The 18,831-nt window shown below is 39.1% G+C and overlaps 1 protein-coding gene across 7 annotated transcripts in view; it reads right to left on the bottom strand.

The window, feature by feature from the left end:
* MAST2 (microtubule associated serine/threonine kinase 2) overlaps positions 1-18,411 on the bottom strand; it is a 136,871-nt gene extending 118,460 nt beyond the window's left edge. For 3 of the 7 annotated variants that reach the window (XM_087960194.1, XM_087960193.1, XM_087960200.1), the window contains exons 1-3: positions 17,970-18,362; positions 2,531-2,678; positions 1,960-2,102 (exon numbers count right to left, since the gene is read on the bottom strand). In XM_087960194.1, the coding sequence (XP_087816320.1) occupies positions 1,960-2,102; positions 2,531-2,678; positions 17,970-18,164 (486 nt within the window). In that variant the 5' untranslated portion in view covers positions 18,165-18,362. Of the gene's footprint in view, positions 1-1,959; positions 2,103-2,530; positions 2,679-17,969 lie in introns of all 7 variants that reach the window. The other 4 variants (XM_026665789.2, XM_026665791.2, XM_087960192.1 and 1 more) reach the window with 4 other exon arrangements.
* Between the last annotated feature and the right edge of the window lie 420 nt (positions 18,412-18,831).

The following is an 18,831-nucleotide window of genomic DNA, read 5'->3' as shown; positions in this document are numbered from 1 at the left end:
TATGCATCACATTTGCCACGAACAGACAAAGATTGTGACACTTTACAATTTTCCTACAATTTTCCTACAATTTTCCTACAATTGCACATATGTTTGCTTATATGTGCCATTTGTTTTAGGAGAGCTTAAATCTAGTAAATGGATAGCAGAATACAGGTTTCTTGTAGTACAAATTTGACAAGTTTAAGATGTCATAAAAACAATGTAATGCAGTGTTTAGGGTTTAGTTTTGGGTTGGAGGCCCAGGTCTTCACTTTGATTTGATAACTTAAGCTAGTCACTCTCCCTTAGCTTAACCTACCACAATGAAACTCCTATGTAAGTCCCAGAAAAAAATGAGGTATGCTCTTTACACAGCCGCAATTATTCATAAACATTTAAATATGACTTTGGATTTTTAAAATCAATGGGATTTCAATTAACAGACCAAATGAAAGAAAAATCATGTTTTATTTTCAATTTTATAATTCAATATCTTGTTTTAGTCAAATGAATTGCATCATCTTAAACAATTCAACTAAAAATTATGAAGAACCAGCCTTCACCTAGATGTGCATGATTAAATTGGATAGACACTTTCAGTACACTAATAAGGAAATTCTTCAGTAAACATAGCCTAATTGGCCAGTCAAATTCTGAAGAATTTGTAGAATTTGTATTTTTCTGAACCAGAGAGAATTCATTAAACAATCCCATAGAATACATTAATATTGGGACAATCTCACAATAGTTTTAATACCTTTTGACGTTTGTACGGGCCATAATGAGATTAGGTATCCCAAGCTGAGGAATGCATTATGACTATACGCCAAAGATTCTTATTTCCCCATAATTACAGGTTGGAAATGCCTCCGTTACAGGCAGTTTTCAACATATGACTACAACTAGGACCAGTCATTTAGTGAAGCAGATTTTAAACGAGACGCCCATGAGACTACTTCACTCAGCAATCACAACCCCAACTCTCCCAATTGTGGTCATTGAGACTGTGCGGGTTATTAAGTTGACGAAGAGAAAGAACTGTACTCCTTCGGCAGCCAGTTCTTTCATTTTGTCCACTGAAGAACTTGCGTAGTTACTAATAACTTGCAGGACATTTAATAACCTGCAGGGCACTTGACAACCTGCAGGACAACCTGCAGGAGAGCAAGCAGCTTTCCCTTGCATGGAAAGGAACTCCTGCACCGGGCTAGAGAAACCAAGGTCAGATCTAAAGAGCCCAGCTTTGTTTCTGCAGCCCACTGAGGATCCCACCATCACAGGGGGGTGGAAGGTAAGCAAATCCTTTGCCAGGTGACAGTAACTTGCAATCTTCCCTGCCGTCTTACCCATTGGCTTTCTAGGAAAGCCAGCAGAGGAAATTGTAAACAGCGATAAATTAGCACGGGGTGCTGGCGAACAGGTTGCCAAACACTCAGATCATAATTACATGACCCAGAGGCAGTGCCACGTCTTACAACAACCTTGAAGAGCTTTACTGATCATAAAGCACCCTTTCCAAGCTTTCATAATTTCAAAACAACCACTCGTAAATTGATAACTCCCTATATGAATGACAAACAAGTTCAGTTCTCCAAAGCCTTAGGTAAATAAGCATAAGTGTACATATATCAGGAAGGGGACTAATTTACATATAAAGGCCAAAGTACAGACATTGTTCTTTTTAACTCATAAGATCAACTACTAAAACTCTCGGTTGCTAAACAGTTTAATCCAAGGTAATTTGTTTTAAATACTTCAGGAATAAGTAGGAATGGTGCTTATTGTGACTAATAAAATACAGTTACCCTCCTTTTACCCTATTTTTTTTTACAAATATATATATACTAAAATATGAATAACTTCAAAATCAAAATACTGTAATCATTGGAATAATTAGAAAAATCTATAGAGAAGCTATGCCTTTTTTTTCTCCATAACCTACTTTAATAAAATTGTTAAAAAAATATTGAAACATACCAAACCAGCTGTAAGTGATGGAGCAGATTGTCCCAATGATTGATTTCTCATGCGGACCAGATTTGATGACTCCCCAGATGGCTGTCCTAATGTATGTGCCACTCCACTGTGCATACTTGTGGATAATGGAAGCAACTGCTTTCCTTTAAGGGAAAAAGTCCGTTTTAGTTGTTCATTCAAAATTTGCAACATAGTTTGATTATAGAATACAATTAATGAGCTTAAAGGAACAGTTTTAACATAAATGTCTTAAATCACATTGGCCCTGGATAAGAATTTTTACAAAAAGAGCTCTTGATCACATATATTTAAGAGATGCAGTCAAGGTATCAACAAATCTTTATTTGTGATATGAAATTAGATTGTGTATATCTGCAAATGGTTTAATCATGCAATCTTATATGGCTACTATATTTGTAATTTGATATATGCTGAATAAAACAATTTTAATTCTATCATTGTTCTTACAGATTTTAAGTATTTTAAGTTGCAGTTCTTAATTTCATAGTCGCTACATCTTTACACTGGTCAAAGTTTAAAATCAAGCTATTATATAATTGCAGTAAATTACCTGATAAAGAGCTGGCTAAACTACCTCTTCGCAGCTTGCAGTCATCCTGGCTGAGTTGTCGTTGGAGTTTACTTTTTCCAGTAGATGAAAAGATGTCAGGATTGCTGAATTTTCGGCAGCGCAAAGAAATGGATTCTGTTGCAACATCCTAGAAAAAAGGGCAAAAAAATAAATAGAGTAAGCTTACTCTACAAAAGTTCATGAGGACTTGCACTGTTTGGATTCCCTCATAGAAATAGATAAGAAATGTATTAACACAAAACTATTTTAGTAATTTAAGTGCACCTATTATATCAACCAATACTAATGAAAAATGTTGTGATTCTTAAATTCTGCTTTACTGTCATGCAAAAGAGAATTATACAGTACTTAAGGCATCCATGAAAAGTATTAGAAATTTCAAATGGTGTTATATACCAATTAGGCTATTAACTAGTACGTAATATTGGAACCTCATTATACTCAATTTTAAATCTCTTATACTGGTTCTCTATTTTTCTAAGCACTTAAAATGTGTTGCTTTTGACCCTTAAATTGCTTGGAATTTTAATTGTTTTATTAGATTTTAGCTGATTATAAGTTAGACTTGTGTTATCCCAAACTGCAGGAAGTCCAGATTGATATCATGGTCAAAGGTATCGAAGGCCACTGAAAAATTCCAAAACATTAAGAGTAATACGTTTCATCCCAGGTTCCTATGTAGGTCTTGTGACAGCACAGTTTCTGTGCCTTACCCTAATTTGAATCCTGAGTGAAAGGGGTTAGGAAAATCCCCTTCCTGGAATCAGTTCTGGTGGGAAATGGCAAACTGATGTTCCATGGACCATGGGTGACATTACAGTTGAAAGGCAGCAGGATATAGGATTCAGACTGCTGAAAATTCTCTCCAGATGAAGATGACATTTTTAGATTACCCATAGGCACTCCAGACGTCTGTTTCAGGTAAGTCGATGGCAGAAAAATAGTTGTTTATGATCAACTGGGAGTCACAGGACTCCGTCATGATATGAACCATTAAGGTAGCCTTTTTGGAGACTCAAACTTCAGCCAAATCTCATCTGTTTACCCACTTTGGAACTTCCTTTTTTCCCCTTATTTATTTATTAAGACTGAAAAAATCTTCAAATCACAAGTTTGACTTCCACTGGATGGGGCCCCTTCAATCCATTTAAAAAGAAACTTATGCGACTATAGTTTTGTAATACTTTTATTTTATCTAATATATAGCATAAGGGTAATTATTCAAAGTCAATGGGGAAGTTACCATAAGGTCGCAAATGGTGATCACAACCATAGAACACTGTGACTGCACAGTGGAACTCACCTAATGATGGCAACTGGGACTGCTGCAACTTCTATCATAAGTTGGCATGGTCATGTGATATCACACTTTAGAACTATGTTGCTTAGCAACAGATTTGCCAGTCCCAATTACCATCTTTAAGCGAGGATTATCTATAAAGCCAGATCTAGGGATATATCTTCAACTAAAGATATACCACTGTCTCTTTCAGATAGCTGTCATCATCTCCCTCTCCCAATGTTATGCTGATAATCTATCCAGTATGCTATGCAATTCTTCAGAATTCACAAAATTAAAAGAATTCCAGATAATACTGCAAAATTTCATTTCTGATAACTGTTCAGATTCTACCTATGTGGAATCCTGACTGCAGCAAACCTGAGCAAATATTGCCAAGACAATTCATGTGGACAGCTCTTGTTCTCAGCACTTTGGCAACCTGTGAATTCACTCACCAGGCATTCAATATATTGAGGATATTCTCAAGTGTCAGGATTCATAAAATGAGGCAGAATTTCTAACAATACTCGGTGATTTGAAACAATAACTAAACTCAAGCAATTCATGAAATAATTCAACCATATCCAAAGACCTCATACAACATAGTCCTTCTGATGATGTACCAGCCGTTCTGGTAAAGACCAGCTAAATGTGTAAATCACCTGCGTGAGTCAGAGCTGAAACTCCCTCAGAAAACCCACAGTTGCAATGGAGGTCATGAACTTCAGGTATTCCCAGAGATCCTGCCCCCTCATAAACTGAAAATAAAAGTACCCCAGCATAAAAGCCAGGGACACCAGGTTTTTCCAATCCAGGTCTGCAATCCAGGAACCTATGAAGAAAATCTGTCATGCAGCAGGGCAGAAAAACATGAGGAAAATTTGTCCTTGCAACCATCACATACCCGCAGCACTCAAAGCTACTACCTTTAAGTTATCACTAAGATTTATCCCCACTTCTCCCCTAACTAGGAACTGCACTAGTATAGGACCCAGAAGGGTAAATTCTTATAGGATGACATACTCTCTCCCAATATGATTTTGGTAAAATAATTCAGATCCTAGGATTTTCCAGAGCTAAGCTGTAGACAAATACCATTTATTATGGAAAGGACTGGCACTTATCATCAGAAACCTGAGATGGAAACCTCAAATCAGTCACCAACATCTAGACTGAGGTGATGGGACACAAATGGTAACTAATAACGAATTACTAATCATCCTTTCTCTGGAATAGCTTTGCCATTGTCATCATCATCATCATCTGAGTTCATAATTCCCAAGGACTCTTGGTCCTGGATACAGAAGAAGCAGTATACAATAAAAATTATATAAATAACAGGTCTATACATTAATAAAAGAATAAATTAATAAAACTAAGATGGACTCTAGGTCTAAATGTTCTCTGGAAAAGTTCTGTTTTAAGCAGTTTCTGGAAGGAAATCAGGCTGGAATCCAATGAGATGTCCATTGGAAAGCCATTCTAGAGAACTGGCACAGCCATTAAAAATCAGCACTGCTGAATCTCCCCCCTATCCCCAACCTCCCTAAAATTGGCCACCACTGATAGTTTCTCTTAGAAAGCCTAATTGGCCAGTCAAATTCTGATGAGAGAATGAGACCCTGCAGAAAACTAGGTGACAAGCCATATTAGGGTTTTAAAGGTTAATATAAGCACTTTGCAAGGGAGCGGCCATCAGGCTGATCTCTCCTGCCCTCCCTAGTCACCAAGGAAGGAGCAGAACCACTGGAACTCAGTGTCCCCAACTCCCTTGGGAAGTCCAGAAGGATACCATGGTCAATAATATGAAGGCCAGTGAGAAGTCTAAAAGAATCAGCATAGATGCACATTTCCATCCAGGTCCCAACAAAGTAGTCTACTAATATACCTAATGACATCTCATATCTTCGGCAGAATCCTGACTGTAGAGAGTCCAGATAATCCACTTTTAATCTTCTCCAAAGAGAGAATGTGGGAGTTTGAACAAGACTTATAAATACCTGCCTTTCCTGACATGGTACCATTCAAAGAATATAGCATATATTAATTCAAATTAATTGTAAATAAACATAGTAATTAAAGGAAGTTTAAAACAGTGTACTCAGAAAAAACAGTCAAAAGGATGACAATATAGACAACCATTGCCACTGTACAATATAAAAAATTATTGTGATTTTAGAAAAAATTCAGAAGTCAGTGCACAGAAAGTATGCTATACAATATAAAATGGTCTTTATGACAACAGATACCACTGTTTGGAGACACCAACACACATTGATAAGTGTCATAGAATTGTTTAAATCCACTCTATTCAGGCAAGTTATCTGAAGCCACCAGCTGTTTGCCTTTGCTATTTTCTCTGGAAATCAGTATTACACAGCAGATTTAGCTTTCACTTCAAATGTAATACATAGAGTTGGCAAATCATACATAATACCAAATTCTTTATAACTCCTAGAATTTAACAATCCATTTATTAGGTCAGCTCACCAAGTCTGGATCCTATGTACTTCAAATATTACCTCTAATGTAAAAATAAAAATGCCTATAGTATCTTCTTCCAAATAATAGCAAATTAACTTAAAACAATTTTAAAACAATTGCTCTATTCATAGAAAGTAAAACTGAATGACAAAGGTTTGGAGAAGCCATTTCCTCATCTGAAATACCTTTTGTTTCCACTTGCCACACAGCTTTCATTTTCTGTGCCAATGCATTAACTCCCAATCTTTTTACAAGTTATTACTGGTTCCTACGTACTAGAAAAGAACACTTAGATACATTCTCTACAAAATTTGCATGTGTAACTCATATTCTTCTGAAAAATTACCAGCAAAGGTAAACCGCACCAAACTTGATTGAGGAAATACGACTTCAGCAACAGAGTGGTCAACGTCTGGAATACTCTACCTGACTCTGTGGTTTCTTCCCCAAACTCCAAAAACTTTAACCTTAGACTGTCTCCTATTGACCTCACCCCTTCCCTAAGAGGTCTGTAGGGGGCGTGCATAAGTACACCAACGTGCCTACCGTCCCTGTACTATTGTTTCTTTTTATTTTTCTTATATGTATCCATTTCATGTATTCATAACTATGTATATACTTGTACCTGTTATCTTATAATCGCTTGACAAAATAAAATAAATAAATAAATTGCAATCTTAAATGTGGTAGAAAAATAAAAATATTAAAGACATGGGATTAACCTTATTGACCATATTATTTAATTTAAATTAGACTAAACTGAAATGTCCTGATATTATTCTTATATTATTCTGCTAACCCTGCTTTGTGAAGTTCACGCACACATAGTACCTCTTCCAGTGTTAATTTTTATGGTCTGCATCATAGTTGTGTAACTTCTAGACAATGGGGTCTAAAGGACATATATACTTTTAATAAGTACATGGATGATACATTATCAAAAATATATTCATAGATCCACACATGGACCCTGATACATACATACAGAGACAGACACATTTACACCAACATATGTATGCAGCAGAGTACAAGAAGAGACACAACAAGGGGAGGTGATGTAGCAAAGAGACAAACCGAGTTACACAAGGATAAGGCAACAATGTGAGGTATATAGGACTTTAAAAGCAATTTTGTTCACACACTCTTTACATTCTTGACTTATCATTCATTCAGTGACCATTTGAAGTTACAACAATGCTGCCACTCTAGCTGACCTTCACCTTTTTCCTGCTCTTGCTGATGAGGCATACCTGGCCTGGCCGTTTGTAAGGCAGCTGTAGCTGCACAAGACTTTCTACCCTTGTTTGTGCACAGCAATTTCCTCACAAAATCTGGGGAAGATGGTCCCAGGTAGCCAGCAATTGCCTCATGAAGGACCACACTGGATATACCTTGTCGATAATGGCAAAAAATCAGCTAGAGGGGTGGAATGCAGAATGGCAGGGGTCAAAGAGTGCAGGGTAGGGAAAGCTACTGGGACTGGAGCAGTCCTATTCTACAGCACAAAAATTACAAACACACAGGCAAGTCTTTTCGCTTTACTAAGAAGATTTTCACACAGAACTCTAATGGCAAAAAGTCTGAACAAATTAGAAGACAACTAAGAAGTTGAGGAACCTGATGGTGAGGTAAATGGGGAATCATCAACAGATCTGTGAACCACATGGCTCCCCTTGTACAGGGGTAGTGTATCCCTGATTTATTCCTTTGATGGGGCAATTCCTTTCTGGCCAATAGTCTTGCTGATTACTTTTGTTTAGCTCCCCTACCCTCACTCCGGATCCTTGCATTGGAGGGAGGTGTTAGCTCTGCCTTTTTGTCTTCTGCGACCAGCGATAGTTACCTCTTCTATTTATGAGACAAAACTTTCAGCTGAATACCCTTAAGCTGATGATACTTTTTGTCCTCCAAGTCTGAGTTGGCCATGACACTATCATCCTCCTTAAGGCCCTTCTCTTCTGTAGATTAAGGCCTTGGCTTCTCTGGGTATCATTAATGAAACAGGTATGTGAGGCAGGGAACATGAACATTATTGACTTCTTCCCAAGAATGCTTCTTTGGTCCATAAAACTTCCAGTCCATCAGATATCGGAGTCCCCAATGGAGCCAGGAGTCGTGAATGCAGTCTACTTCATATTCAGGTTCCCTTCAATTACACTTGGCGGAGGCCAGCGTGGAAGAGCAATGAGGGTTGGAAAGTACCAGCAAGGAATGATAAAAAGATAAAATACAGGATGAACACAGAAACTAGAAGGTAACTTTAGTCATAAAGGAATTGGGTTGATGACAGCTTCCACTGATCCAATTTCTTTTGACGGGTGATGGATAAAAAAAGTGCTAAGTTCCCCAGGGCTATCAGTGGGTCTGCCTGGCAATGACAATCAGCAAAGTGTTTATAATCATCCTTGGTCTTCTGTAAATGAGCTTGGAGAATTCAATAAATTGTTGTAGTTCCTATAAGGGCTGATCTGAAGCTGGAACAGAGGAAGCTGGTGAGGTCAGTGGAAAAAACTGGGGGTGGGAGTCATAGTTAGCCATGAATGGCGTCATTTGGCTGAAGGCATGTTGTGATTATAAGCAAACTCAGCTTGTGCTAAGAGGTCCACCCAGTTGCCTTGCTGGTAGTTAATAAAATATCTGAGATATTATTCCAGAATCCCATTTTCTAGTTCCATCTACTACGGTATCTAACTCCAAGTGATGAATGGAAGATAAGTGAATCTGGATCCCTAGACTTTGGTAAAGCTCTTCTCAAAACCTAGAAGTGAATTGTGGGCCACAGTCTGAAGCCAAGCCAAGCTAAACCATGTAAATGGTAGATTTAAAACTAGATGAGCAGTTTTTGGCTGTGGGCAGAATCAGGAGACTATGAAGTGAGCTGTCTTAGTTAAAGCTTCCACCACTACAATGATATTCTCTTTTTTACTTTGGTAGATGTGTCATAAAATCCAACGATATAGTGGCCCATGGACATGTTGAGGCACCGCCACACTCCTTACCACCTGGGATTTATATATTAGACTCCTTTATGTCAGAAAAAACGTAAGTCTGCAATAATGTTTATTTCTAAAATAGTTTAATCTACCCAATAATTAGGGGGGGGGGGGGGGGGGGGGGGGGGGGGGGGGGGGGGGGGGGGAAGGGGGGGGGGGGGGGGGGGGGGAGGGGGGGGGGGGGTTTTTTTGGGTTGGGTTGGTTTTTTTGCTTGGCTTGGGCGGGGGGAGGGGGGGGTATAGGGGGGGGGTTTTTTGTTTTTTTTTTTTTTTTCCTTGTCCCGCCCCCGGCGGCGGGGGGGGGTGGTTTTTTTTTTTTTTTTTTTTTTTTTTTTTTTGGTGGTGGGGGGGGTTGGGGGGTGGGAGGGGAAGGGAAGGGTTTTTTTTTTTTGGGTTTCTTCCTCCCCACCACCAACCAGGCAGGCGGGCAAAAATTTTTTTTTTTTTTTTTTTTTTTTTTTTTTTTTAAAAAGGAGGATGTTTTTTATGTTTTGGTGTTTTTTTCTTAATTAGATTTCTCTAGATTTCCTAAGAACTCAAGAAAAATGTATGCTTCCTCAAATTTTTAAATTCTAATACCTACACATTGCTTCCTAGATGTGATCTTAAGGATGTATTTGAACATTTAAATAAAGTATTATATATATCAGCATAATCTTACACTTTAAACTGAGTTCAATGGGACTCAGTATGTCTGATGTGTTTTATATTGTCAGCCCTTCAAGGTAGACAATAGGATTCCAAGAACATTCTTTATTGTTGCAGGCTAGAATAACACAAAACTCTCTCAGAACTTCAGTCTATTTCAGCTTATACCAAACAAAAATAAGGCAAGATATTTTGTGCTGCTTTTCACTTTTCTTTTTCTGAAGAATAATCTTTACTCAAACTCCTTCCTTAGCAGTTTGATCACTTCTTACCCATTCCCAAGACCAGCTCTACAATCTTTCGTCTTCCCAAATCTGAAAGTGGGGCATCAGCTTGTCAGTGACAAGTCCTTCCTCTCTTGAAGATAGGCTCAGCAGCTTGTAAAGATCAATAGATGCAGACTTAGATCTTAGGAGCTAGAAAGTGCTTCTTCCAACAATAGTAACTGAAGTTTCAATTGGCATGAAGCAAAATGTCTCTTTTATCCTGCAGTTCAATGTATGCTAGTTCGGGAAGCAGTTTGTGTATTAGAATTGCAGATAGTATAATCTTCTCTCCCCCTGGAAACTTCCGGTTTGAGTCTTTTCGGTGACAGACCGAAATCCACGATTGTGCAGGGTTTCGATCTGTGCTCGCCGCCAGAGCGCCCCGAGCCGGCTGGTTTCGGGGCTAAGCCACCCCATAGAGGTGGTGAAGAAGGGGGAGACTGCCAGCAGGGTCGAGGAGAGCCGCATCTCTCTTTCCCAGCTGGCCATTACTCCCTTTCCCGAAGGCGGTTGCAGCGGTGGTCAGAAATGGCCACCTCAAAGAAGAATTGAACCGGAAAAGAATGTGCAGGAAGAAGATAAGAAGATAAAGTTTTGGCTGACTGGGTTAAATCGAAAAAGCAACAACGTAAGGTACCCTGGAATTTAAATTTAATAACATTGTTCCCAAAGAAGATTTTGAAGCTGCAAAGGAGAGAGAGAAGGGAAAGGATTAGGTTTTTTTTTCTTCCCTTCCTTATACTGACAGCTAAGAGACTTAAGCAAGAAATTGAAAAAAAATCCACTTTGACATTAATAGGCATCTAAGCTGAAAATAAAAGTCAAAGGGATAATAAAGATTTCTGGATATTTAAAAGTTTTTAAAAGCAGGAAAGGGGGGAAAAAAGAATAAAAGGGCAGGATCTGCAAAAATGGAGGAGACTGCCTGGAACTAAGGAATGGAACTGTAACTAAAAGGAACTTACAGTGAAATTTTAACAAGATTCCTCAAAGATACATTTTAACTGAAACTTGGTAACAAAATAATAGAACCCCAGGAAGAGAAAGTGGAAAAAAGAAGCAAGAAGAAACAGCCTTGAATTATTTGGATTACTTGGTGATTTTTGGTTTTTGCATCTAGATGACTAAAATTAACTGGGTGGTTGTTTAAAAGTCTTTAAAATGGTATCACTCTAAGAAGAACTGAAAATGGAACTTAAAAAATGGAAAGAAGATGCTCAAGAAGGGAGAAGTTCTTTTGGCTTCGTATTTCAATTCTTAGAAATGGAGATCTGGAACTATGAGAAACAACAAGAAATCCTTGCAGAACAAGAAGATTGGGACAAAGAAAAAGCCATCTTTAATGATCAAATAATTTTAATTGGGGGGGAGAAAAGGGGGGAAAGAGAGTGAAAGGTTTAAGACTAGAAAAAAACAACCAAAAAGAAGAAGAACAATTTGAAAGATAAGTATAATATTAGAAAGCAACAGAAGAGGGGATTACAGATGAGAGTTTGAAGTAGAGAGACGAGGGGGTAAAAAGGGGGGGGAGAAGAAGTGGGGGAAGAAGGCAAGGAAAAGAAGTTGTAAAAGACAGAAAGAAGAAATGGAGAAACAGGGAAAAGATATAAGGATTGTAACCATAAGCTTGTTTAGAGATAATGGGTGAAAATTTAATAGTAAAAGGGATTCTGCAAAGGTACATAAGATAACATAATAATTTTAGAAAATATGATTAAAATGATGGATAAAATATTTACTGTAATGTAGTGGAATGTTTGTTAATAAATAAATGAATTAAAGTGATTGAGAGAATTAAATGGGAACATTTTAATTATTAGTAATGATTTATAAAAATATAAGTGAGAAATATGGGGAAAAAAGAATTAACTGTGGAAAGTTTATAAGTGTTCCCAAGGAAGTATGATATTTAATTGAAAAGAAATGTTAAATGTTAAGATTTTAATGCATATTGATAGAATTGAATTGGAATGGAATGTGTTTTATTTACATACATACATTACATACATACATACATACATATTTCTTTTTAAGAATATAGTGTGTATTTTAAGAATGTACCAAGCAGAATTCTATTGGAAGTTATGTATTATATTGAATGCTATAATCTTAAAGGTATACATTGAAGCTTAAATAAGAGTTTGAATGGATAAAATTAAAAGATATAAAGGTGTCATACTCCAATTGGTAACTACAGGGAAAAATTTGTTTAATAAGATAATATGAAATTGAAACAGGACAGACAAAAGTATAAATATAATGATCTGAATTGAGATGATATAATTAAAATAAAGTTGAGAAAATTAAGAGAGGGGAAAACTATGTAGAAAATATAAAACGGTAATAAGATATGAGCATGAAATTGAGTTTTGTGTCTGTATGAAGAAGTGATAACCTGGGACCATGCTATTTTCAAAAAAAGATGTTTTATTTGTATTTTGTTTTTGTGAAAACCCAAATAAAATTTTCAAAAAAAATATCTTCTCTCCCTAACACAATCTCTGATTAAGAATAGCCCTTCCATTGAATCAGATACAATATTCTAATGGTCCTTTCCTGCCTGGAATCAGGCAGGTATAGACAAAACTATAGGCCATTGGGCTAATGTATAATAGGTGTGGGGACAATAACTTTTGAATCCCATGGTCTTGGACAGACAAAAGAAAAGCAGAAACCTAGTGAAATCCCCCCACCAAATCCCTCATCACAACCTTGTTGCCTGATTGTCTATGCATATATGCTACACGTTGTATGCAGCTTGGGCCAAATCTAACCATTCCTTTAAAACAGTGATCCCCAACCCTTTTGACGCCGCGCCCGGTACCGGCATCAGCTGGGCGCCATCTTTTTTGATGAAAAAGTGCTTCCGGTGACCTCACGAAGCACGTTTCATCAAAAAGATGGCGCGCTTCGGTGAGCTTTCCGGGTAGAAATGGCTTTCTACCCGGAAAAGCTCACCGGAAGCGCTGGCGATCTTCTTTTGATGAAAACGTGCTCCGGTGAGCTTTCTACCGGAAAAGCTCACCGGAAGCGCTGGAGCCGCCATCTTTTTGATGAAACGTGCTTCCGTGAGCTTTCTACCCGGAAAAGCTCACCGGAAGCACTTTTTCATGAAAAAGATGGCGGCGCCAGCAAGCCGCGTAGGAGTTGTTCTGCGGACGGTACCGTCCGCGGACCGTGGTTGGGGACCCTGCTTTAAAAGGAGTTGTGCAGTCTGTCTCTAAGAAAAGAAAATGTTTGTAATTATCATCCTACAGTGTAATTAATATTGATAGAATATTTTTATTTTCTCTATTTTCAACCCTCCAAATTATCTAAACAATAGAATGTCAATAATTTTCTGTTAATATTGTATAAACATCACTGTATCTTATTGAAGAATGAAGAAATGGAGGGAGGGAGGGAGGGAGGGAGGGAGGGAGGGAGGGAGGGAGGGAGGGAGGAAGGAAGGAAGGAAGGAAGGAAGGAAGGAAGGAAGGAAGGAAGGAAGGAAGGAGGCAAAGATTTAGAACTGTATGGAAACCAGCAATGGGGTGTTCAAATAAAGCAGGATTGATGTATTCCATTTTAAAGCAACTGAAAGAACTTTTCTTACCATCTGAAATACAGTGAAATCTTATTTTAATGGACTGAATGTGGAGAAAGGTTATCTGACATTCCCAAAATCTGTTTAATATGAAAATAAGCCATTGCAGTGATTTATGTCTATTGCAAAATGACATTATTATAGGGAATAGTGGAGACAGATGCTGTGGAGAAGAAGCAATGGGGTGGGAGACAAGCCTATGGAGGAATGCAATGTTGTAACAATTTCTGCAAGAAGCAATAAATTAGTGTAAGTGCCCTTTTGATACAAGACATACTAAAGTAAATACTGTTCAAATAATGTGCTATATTTTTCATCTACCTATTCAATTGCAGATAATGAGAATATGTCAAATGAGTATGAATATCCAGAAATTTTTTTTAAAGTACCTTCCAAAATCTGGATGTAAATTGAGATTAAAAAATCGTGATTGATTTATCTCCTATGCCAAAAAGGCAGTCTAAAAAAGTTGTTTGTCTCCTGAGCAGGTGGTAATGTTTCAAATTCCTTCCACCCTTCCAAAGCCAGATCTACATTATTTCCCAAATACACAACCATGGTTGCATACAATATTCATAAAAATGCAAGCAATATGAATTTGTGGTGTACATAAGATACATATATACATGTTTGAAGAATCTGTCTCTACTAGCACTATATACTACAATCTTCATTAAAAATCCCTGACATTTAAAGTTTGGTGTTGATTTTCTATATTACTGCTGAATTACCTTAAATTGTTTAAAAGTTATTCTTAATATGTTATTACATCTTAATTTATTAAAATTCTGACTTATTTAGGAAAGTTAAAATTGGGAAATTTTCCTGAGGTGTTTTCTTCAGAAATTTCATATATATACGGGTTTTTTTGAACATTTACATGTATAAATTTTATTTGTGTCATCATATTGAGACAATAGCAGAGCAGCAATTTGAAACAAGCTGAGCTATTATAAAAGCACCTGTTCAAATTTTGAAATTTATATCAAGATATGCATAAGGTTATCAACTTCTGTTCTATCCTCATCCTCCAAGGGGGGGGGGGGAATTGCTCACATTGGGGAATGGAATACTATTTAGCAAATGTTTCAAAGGAAGAATGCAATATTCAAAATGATTACCTGATTGGAAGTGAAAACTGCTGGTAGGCTTAAACCCAATCCTTTTAATTACCTAAGCTTAATTACTTGTACCACATTTAGTTTTAAATCCACACTAATTAAAAAAATATTCCCAGCAAGAATTTTTTCAGATGGAACTCTTTCCATCAGGGTCATCTCTGCATACATCTCCCATTCACAGGTCATCTTATATTTGTGTAATCAGCTTCATCCACAACCTATTATCTCCCATGAGAGTTGCAACTAGATGGACCTAAGCACCCCAGTAAATATATACATAAATTTATCATCTTCTGAATAAAAGTAAAATCTTGGCATTTTTCCCCATTCTCCCAAAAATAAGCAAGCATTTTTCAAGCATTTTGAGAACAATCCTTCAAAGATTGTTAGAAGAAATTAAAGGGAATTAATTTCTACAAAATCTTGTTTATTTATTTTTAGTAGAATGAGCAAATGTTTGATGTAATTAAACAGTTTAATTAAGTATCATGGTCTGTATTTTAAAGTTCATGGATAACTTTTGATAGCTGATTCAAATTTGTGCAGGTAGAAAATATTTGTTATGGCGGAAGAGTCATCACTGGCACTAAGTCCATCTGGATATTTATGTGGGATAGGTTTTTAGATTATCTTCACACATTACAATAGTCACCAAATTGGTACCGTGTTTCACACAAAATAAGGCCAGGCCTTATTTATTTATTTTTTTGAGCCCTGAAAAAACGGCTAGGCTGTCTTTTCGGGGGTGACTTAATTTCCTCCCCCACCTAGAGCGGCCCATATGCACGTACCTCTCCACGAGGCCATTTCTATCGGCCGAAGAAAGCTCCCCGAAGGCAGAGTCCCCATGTAAGAAGCGGCCGGTAGAAGCGGCCTCACGGCGAGGGGAGTGTGTGTGCACTTGCCCCAAGGCCGCTTCTACCGGCCGATCAAAGTGGCTGGTGACTGCCCTTGGGGAGCTTCCATCGCCTGAAAGACACTGCCTAATGGCGAGGGGACACGGGCAGCCACGCCGCCCGAAGCAGCTGGGGACTCTGCCTTCAGGGAGCTTCTATCGGCTGATGTTCTATCGGTAGATCGGGGTATTCTAGCCTAGGCTACCTGCAGGACACTCCTAAAGGCAAGTTTTCTCCCCAACCCCCCGCCCTTCCCCCCATTTCTCTTTACCTCGTGTAGTTCTAATGAATGATGTGAGAAATGGCGGGGAAACGCATGCATTAAATAGGCCTAAATTTTGGGGGTGAGGCTTAATTTCACCTCATGCCTAGAAATCATGCTGGGCCTTCCTATTGGTGGCGGCCGTATTGTTGGAGAAACACGGTAGTAACACGGCTTGAACCCCACCCGATACATACATTTTTTATTTGATTCATCTCTTCAAACCTTGCAGATCAGCATAAGCATTATGGCATTAAAGTCTTTTTCTGTAATACAGGTAGTTAAAACAATACCACAATTAAGTCCAAAATTTATCTCACTAAGCAAGACAGTTATTTTTATGACTTTTCTTGCCAGAGTTGTTAAGAAATCACTACAGTTAAGTTAGTAACATGGTTGTTAAATGAATCGGGCTTCCCCATTAGATCTGCTTGTCAAAAGATTGCAAAAGGTGATCACATAACCCGGAACATTGCAAGCATCATAAATACAAGCCATTTGCCAAGCATCTGAATTTTTATCATGGGAATGCTGCATCATAAATGTAAAAAACTGTCATAAGTCACTATTTTCAGTGCAATTGTAACTTTGAATGGTCCATAAATGAATGTTTGTAAGTTGAAGACTACCTGCATGTGAAATAGTGTTCACTGACTTAAAATATGACTAGTCCTCAGTCAATGCAATCTTACAGAGAAAGATGGACTATGCCATGATTCAGTCATGACTAATGTCTAATAAGCTGGGCAGCTCACTGATTAGGAACACCAATTGTCAAATTAGTTTTCATGCATCAGCTGCAGCTAAGTATTTAATAATACCTGCTATAGTAACATGCGTGGGACCAGGGCTAATACTGTACCTATATTGTAAAAGTACCTATTCAAAAGATCCTTAATGAATCCTCTATTACAAGATAAATTATTTTGTTCCTTCCACCGGTCCACACCATTTACTATTGCCCACTTGAAGGCATGTTCAAATAGGCTAGAGTACTTATCCTGCAAATATAATTATCATTTAGGTTCTTAATCTTTAATTAACTACTAAACTCACCAGGAAATTTTGGCCCAATCATTATTTCTCTGTCCAAGCTACCTCAGAAGGTTACTATTGTAGTATACAACCTTAAGTTCCCTCACCCAGGCAAAGCATCATGTAATTATAAATAATCCTCTGGAACATCCTCAGGAAGGTTTAGATCATACCTATAAATGTATCCATTATATAATTAATCTTTAGCTTTTAGAGAAGAAGATAAATCATCCACATAGTTGCTTGGTAGTGTTTTTTTTTTTAACTGGGGCAAATTATAGTAATAATAAAGCGTACCAAACAGAAGCACTACTAATCTATACCAAAATGTCGTGCCTACCTGTCCCTTACTGGGATGTTTTTTGATCTGGACCAAATATATGAACACCCACCAGAGAGCCATTTGCAGGTGACAAATAGGAACCACCCTGCAAGGCATGTCCCCACCCGAATATATCCAGTGTGATCATCCTCTACTACAGCAATTAGCCTAAAAGGCTCTGTGGTGTTGTTATTCTTGGGCTTCACAAGAATACATGCCGAAGTTTCCACGAGTTTTTTGACAGCAGGGGAAGCCTCTCTCGGCATCCCTGGAAGTGAGCATCTCCACCACAATGGCCCCCTTCCACCCACCCAGCGTCTCCTCTTGCAGTGACGGAGGAGCATCCGGCTGTCCACATTGGATGACTCCAACCAGCAATCATGGTACCCCTAGAAACCTCTCTCCCCACCCCCGAACGTAAAGCCTCCATAATCAAGCCCCCCACCATCACCATTTTGATCCCTGGCTGTACCGACGTCCCCCGACCAGGCAGACCCGCCGACCCCCCCAGCCGCCGCAGTACCTTTTCTGGCGGCTCCCTACAGACGGCGCTGCCTAGACCCGCTTCTTCCGCTTCTCTCACACTCCCCGCCGCCGCCGCCGCATAGGCTCTTCTCTTTGAAGCATCTAAGGGGACCCGGGTGGGCTGCTCGAGGTTCCGGGGAATCGAGAGCCCCGAGGGCCCCGCTTTTTCGCCCCGAGGGCGACCCTTCCTCATGACGCGGAGGGGTGGCAGCGGCAACTTTTCAACGCGGGGGGGACTCGCGCGCTAAACAGCCCTCCATGGCCGCGGAAGGAGGGGGAGGCGATCTCGGGAAGCGCCTCTCTCCCAGTTTAGCTGCCAGGCAGGCATCGCTCCGCGCTCTTGTCAGCGGCGAGCACGCTGGACACTGCGACAAGCCCACCCCCACCTCCCTTCGGCCACGTATCGCGAGAGGAGGGGCTTCCGACGCGCGAGGAAACCCGAGGGGCGGGGCGGGGCGGGGCGGGGCGGGGCCGGGCAAACTCCGGGGAGGCGGGGCTTATGGAATGATGAAGGGCGGGGCCGAGGCAAGCTGGAGCGGGCGGCAAAAATGACACTCTTAAAGCGTGTCCGCAACTGAATTGGCTCGCAAAGTATGACGGGATGGTGGATCTGTATAAATACAAAGGCGGATAACGTAATGTGGGAGAGATCTACTAAAAATACCTAAAAGATTAAATCTGAATGGTGAAGCACTCCTGTCAACTCACTTTAACCCACTCTTATTTAGGAGTTTCGTGCCTACATAAGCCGTTCAGCAGCAGTGACTCCTAAGGGCGCTGCCAGTGCAATTCTCCAGTTGTGTCAAAGCTGGAGAAGGAAAGGGTTTTGGTGCACCTTTGCTTTGTTCCCCCCACTGCTG

Source organism: Notechis scutatus, chromosome 3, assembly GCF_049901735.1.
Source record: "Notechis scutatus isolate UNSWTSFEM ecotype Mainland chromosome 3, rNotScu1.2, whole genome shotgun sequence".
NCBI lineage: Eukaryota > Metazoa > Chordata > Lepidosauria > Squamata > Elapidae > Notechis > Notechis scutatus.
The sequence above is the reverse complement of the archived record's forward strand: the minus strand, read 5'-3'. Positions and strand labels throughout refer to the sequence as shown.